This window comes from Salvelinus namaycush, unplaced genomic scaffold (assembly GCF_016432855.1).
Source record: "Salvelinus namaycush isolate Seneca unplaced genomic scaffold, SaNama_1.0 Scaffold1270, whole genome shotgun sequence".
Taxonomy (NCBI): Eukaryota; Metazoa; Chordata; class Actinopteri; order Salmoniformes; family Salmonidae; genus Salvelinus; species Salvelinus namaycush.
Window position 1 is genome coordinate 14,370 of NW_024057976.1, and position 5,631 is coordinate 20,000.

The window sequence follows — 5,631 nt, forward strand, 5'->3', positions numbered from 1 at the left end:
CCTCTGTTCCTATATCAGGTATGTAGAACTCTCCTCTGTTCCTGTATCAGGTATGTAGAACTCTCCTCTGTTCCTGTATCAACTCTCCCGTGTCCAACCAAAGTGCTTATGATAACACACTCCTAAGGATGATTATAACGGCCGCACACACAGGAGGTGAAACAGCGCCACTTATGTACAACACAAACACTTCTGAAATCTGGTGAAAAGCACATACTGTAATCAACACGATTCAGTTATCGTCTATTAGGAGTATTTCATTACCAAAACTCTACAGACTTTCTTCATCGTCTTCATTGTTATTGATCTACCTTAGTTTTTACGAAACTCACTGACTAAAAATAACCCTTTCTTGTTTGTGACAATGACCCGGGGAAGATCAGATGTTCCACATGATTCTATATCTCCCTATCTAAAAGTCTTTCATCTCAGGTCTCTCTTCTCTCTTAGTCTCTTCAATCTTTCTCTTATTCTCTCCCTCCACTATCTACTTCCCTGTGTTCAGGCACTTCTTATGTGGGTGCTTCTGAGCGATCCCGTAGGGTACGTGAGCCGCGACCGTGCCCATCTCCGCCGCCCCTTCCACATGGAACATCTGGTCATCAAAGTAGATGTGGGGCCTAATCTTCTCCAGCATCGGGCCTTTGGGTGCCCCGGCCAGGAAGAGAGCCTCGTCCGTCTCCAGGCCCCAGGCTCTCAAGGTCTTCAGGGCACGGATCCCTGAGCTGGCTGCGCTGCGGGCCGTCACCAGGTAGGTACGGATGGGACAGTCCAGACGGTGGCCCTTAGCATAAAACTTATTCTGGAGTTTGCCAAGGGATGCTAGGAAGTCCTTAAGAGGTCCCTGAGGAGAGGAGAGGAGAGGAGAGGAGAGGAGAGGAGAGGAGAGGAGAGGAGAGGAGAGGAGAGGAGAGGAGAGGAGAGGAGAGGAGAGGAGAGGAATAAAGAATAAAGGCTTTTTGGGGGGTGGTTATAATAAGCAGAGAGTTACAGGAATCTGAACGATAACAATGATAACAATCCAATGCATTTTTTTTCTGACACAACATACGCGGTCCAGTAGAATGTCCTCGTTGTCTCTCTCGTGCTGGAAGAACCCGTCGAGGCCCTGGGTCTTGAAGATGCGTTCTGATTCGTCAGAGAAGAGGACGGCGTCACCGTCAAAGGCCACTCTCAGCTGCGTCTGCGATACCTCTGTCAGCTTATTGGACATGAACATGGTGGCCGCTGCAATGCCTGAGGGAAAACATTGAGACGGATAAAGATTAACATGGTGGCCGCTGCAATGTCTGATGGAAAACATTGAGACAAATTAATATTACATGGCGGCCGCTGCAATGCCGAAGGGGAAACATTGATAAGATTAGTATTAACATGGTGGCCGCAGCAATGCCTGAGAGAAAATATTGAGACAGATTAATATTAACATGGTGGCTGCTGCAAAGCCTGAGAGAAAATATTGATAAAGATAAAGATTAACATGGTGGCCGTTGCAATGCCTGAGGGAAAATATTGATAAAGATAAAGATTAACATGGTGGCCGTTGCAATGCCTGAGGGAAAATATTGATAAAGATAAAGATTAACATGGTGGCCGTTGCAATGCCTGAGGGAAAACATTGAGACAAGCTCTTAGTAAATCCTGTCTAGGACACACGTTCCGCTAGCGGAACCCCCCCCAACATTCCACTGAAAAGGCAGCGCGGGAAATTCCAAAATATTTTTTTGAAATATTTAACTTTCACACATTAACAAGTCCAATACAGCAAATGAAAGACAAACATCTTGTGAACCCAGCCAACATGTCCGATTTTTAAAAATGTTTTACAGCGAAAACACAACATATATTTATGTTAGCTCACCACCATATCAAAAAAAACTCTGCCATTTTTTCACAGCAAAGATAGCTTTCACAAAACCCACAAATAGAGATACAATTAATCACTAACCTTTGAACATCTTCATCAGATGACAGTTATATGACATCATGTTACACAATACATTTATGTTTTGTTCGATAATGTGCATATATATATCAAATAAATCTCAGTTTACATTGGCGCATTACCTGCAGTAATGTTTTGATTCCAAAACATCCAGTGATTTTGCAGAAATATTCATAATAAACATTGATAAAAGATGCAAGTGTTATTCACAGAATTAAAGATAAACTTATCCTCTATGCAACCGCTGTGTCAGATTTTTAAAAAAACTTTACGGAAAAAGAATAATCTGAGAACGGCGCTCAGAGCACGATCCAGCCAAAGAAATAGCCGCCATTTTGGCGTCAACAGAAGCTGCAAAAACACTATAAATATTCACTTACCTTCGAATAACTTAATCAGAAGGCACTCCCAGGATTCCCAGTTCGACAATAAATGACTGATTTGTTCCATAAAGTTCCATAAACTTGTTGTTAGCATGTTCAGCCCAGTAATCCATTTTCATGACGCACGAGCAATCCCTCCAGACAAAAACTCAAAAAGTTCCGTTACAGGTCGTAGAAACAAGTCAAATGATGTATGCAATCCATATTTAGGATGTTTTTAACATTAATCATCAATAAGGATCCAACCGGAGAATTTCATTGTCTGAAGCTCTCTCTCTCGTGAGCGCGCACAATGAGACTGAGAATTTCTGCAGACCACTCAGTAAAATAGCTCCTATGAGCCCCTCCTTTATAGTAGAATCATATAACCAAAATCTAAAGGCGGTGACATCTAGTGGAAGCCATAGGAAGTGTTTGCACATCCATAACTAAAAGGGATATAATTTGGCACTGTTTTGAAAATCGAGTTCTCACTTCCTGTTTGGATTTCTTCTCAGGTTTTTGTCTGCCATATGAGTTCTGTTATACTTACAGACATAATTCAAACAGTTTTAGAAACTTCAGGGTGTTTTCTATACAATAGTAATAATATTATGCATGTATTACCTTCTGGGACAGAGTAGGAGGAAATTCCGTTTGGGCACGCAATTCGTCCCAAGTGGAAATGCTGCCCCCTGTCCCGAAGAAGTTGGATCGGCCCCTTTTTTCCAATTTTCGCCAAAAATAACATACCCAAATTTAACTGCCCGTAGCTCAGTCCCTGAAGCAAGGATAGGCATTTTCTTGGTATCATTTCAAAGGAAACACTTTGGGGATTGTGGAAATGTGAAATTGTGGTAGGAGAATATAACACATTTGATTTGGTTAAAAGATAAGAAAAATAAAAAAATAAAACATATTTTTGGTATATTTTTTTTGTACCGTCATCTTTGAAATGCAAGAGAAAGGCCATTATTAGGTATTATTCCAGCCCAGGTGCAATTTAGATATTGGCCACTAGATGGCAGCAGTGCATGTGCAAAGTTTTAGACTGAACCAATGAACCATGGTATTTCTGTTCAAAAGGTTATATCAAGACTGCCCAAATAGTTTATTAATAACGTTTCATGTTCAAAACTGTGCACTCTCCTCAAACAATAGCATGGTATTCTTTCACTGTAATAGCTACTGTAAATTGGACAGTTCAGTAAGATGAACAAGAATTTAAGCTCTCTGCCAATGTCAGTCTATGTCCTGGGAAACGTTCTTGTTACTTACAACCTCATGCTAATCGCATTAGCCTACGTTAGCTCAACCGTCCCGCGGGGGACCCACCGATCCTGAAGAAGTTTTAACTTCTTACGGCTGAAATCCCGTTAACGGGATCGATATGACAACAGCCAGTGAAAGTGCAGGGCGCCAAATTCAAACAACAGAAATCTCATAATTAAAATTCCTCAAACATACAAGTATTATACACCATTTTAAAGATGAACTTGTTGTTAATCCCACCACAGTGTCCGATTTCAAAAAGGCTTTATGACGAAAGCATACCATGCGATTATGTTAGGTCAGCACCTAGTCACAGAAAAACACAGCCATTTTTCCAGCCAAAGATAGGAGTCACAAAAAGCAGAAATATAGATAAAATTAATCACTAACCTTTGATGATCTTCATCAGATGACACTCATAGGACTTCATGTTACACAATACATGTATGTTTTGTTCGATGAAGTTAATATTTATATCCAAAAATCTCAGTTTACATTGGCGCGTTATGGTCAGTAATGTTTTGCATCCAAAACATCCGGTGATTTTGCAGAGAGCCACATCAATTTACAGAAATACTCATCATAAATGTTGATGAAAATACAAGTGTATACAAGAAATTATACAAATACAAGAAATTATAGATCCACTTCTCCTTAATGCAACCGCTGTGTCAGATTTCATAAAAACATCAAACAAATTTGACTTTTCTTTCATATATTGTATCGCTGCCCCCCTGCAGTACCTCGGACCCACGGTTGAATACGGCTCTAAATTACACTTTAAAGTGTGTGACCTTTTGTTTGCAGTAATTCAAACTATTGACACTGTGTGCCATGTCCAACTCTGAAGGTTAACTGTTCAATATCACCCCAGGACGGACAGTTGACCTTTGAGTTTGTCCACATTTACTCTGGTCTTGGGTTCCATGCTACAGTGGAGGGGATGTGATGTAATATACAGGTGACAAGACAGGAGTCAGTCAGTCTGGTGTGACTCACCTTCAGACAGCGCCTCTCTGACCTTCTCAGCATCAGCAGACAGGTACAGGTTGGTCTGCCACGCCTTTAGGTAGCCAATAGGGGAACTGCCTCCCGTCATACAGAACCTCTCAATGAACAGATCTGGGAGACAGAGAGAAAACACAGGAATTACAATCCCATGTGGGTCATAAGGGCAGCAGAAGGGAAAACGATCAGAAGCAATTCTTATGGATCAAGTTCAGGTATCTCCTCCCAGTTTTCTCCGCATAAGTGTTTCATGAAAATGACCGGTCAGTAGATAACAACCTGAGGTCACCATTAAAATCTTGCCGTGCTACGCTAGTCAATTTAAGTTACCCCTTTTGGTACTGTTCTGAGATCAGATTTTATTCTTCCTAGGCCTAATGGTTAAGGTTAGAATTTGGAAAGAGTAAAGCTGATCCTCGATCTGTGTCTTTTGTCATTTATTCCCCTTGAGAAAAAGTGTGAGCTCGTCCTAAAAGATAGCATAGCGACAAATCCCTTTAAAAACCCTTTAGCCAACCTTCCAGGCCGAAAGGCTAAGGACATTTATAGAAGCTTGAAGGGGTGGCAGGTAGCCTAGCGGTTAGAGAGCGGGCCAGCATTCGCCGGGTTGCCAGTTTCGGATTCGGGGTGTTCCGATGGGAAAAATCTGTCAGGGTGTGAGTTGGCAACCGGATGATTGCTGGTATCAACTCCTAGATGCCATGGCCTGCTGTTGTGTACTTGAGCAAGGCACTTAACCCCCCCACAACAACAGCTCCCTCGGCTCCCAGTGGGGCGAACCCCCCCCCCCCCCCCTGCATCTCTCCAAAACCTGAATATGTGTCTTTCAGAGGGGTTGGGATGAAAGCGGAAGTCCTATTTCGTTTGGACTGTGTGTGTGTGTAATTGACCAATAAATGCATGTTAAATGTCATATCCTTAGGGAGGGTGTCTAATTATCTGCATCCGAAATGACACCATATTCCCTATCTAGTGCACTACTTTTAAAGTAGGGAATAGGTTTGACATTTGGGACGCAGTCAGATTCTCAGTATAGTATTGGCA

The 5,631-nt window shown here is 41.9% G+C and overlaps 1 protein-coding gene across 1 annotated transcript in view; it reads right to left on the reverse strand.

The window, feature by feature from the left end:
- Positions 1-487: 487 nt before the first annotated feature.
- Positions 488-5,631, reverse strand: part of LOC120036262 (cytosolic 5'-nucleotidase 1A-like) — a 39,194-nt gene continuing 34,050 nt past the window's right edge. The window contains exons 5-7 of the mRNA XM_038982740.1: positions 4,579-4,701; positions 1,052-1,236; positions 488-844 (exon numbers count right to left, since the gene is read on the reverse strand). Of these exons, the coding sequence (XP_038838668.1) occupies positions 488-844; positions 1,052-1,236; positions 4,579-4,701 (665 nt within the window). The remainder of the gene's footprint in view (positions 845-1,051; positions 1,237-4,578; positions 4,702-5,631) is intronic.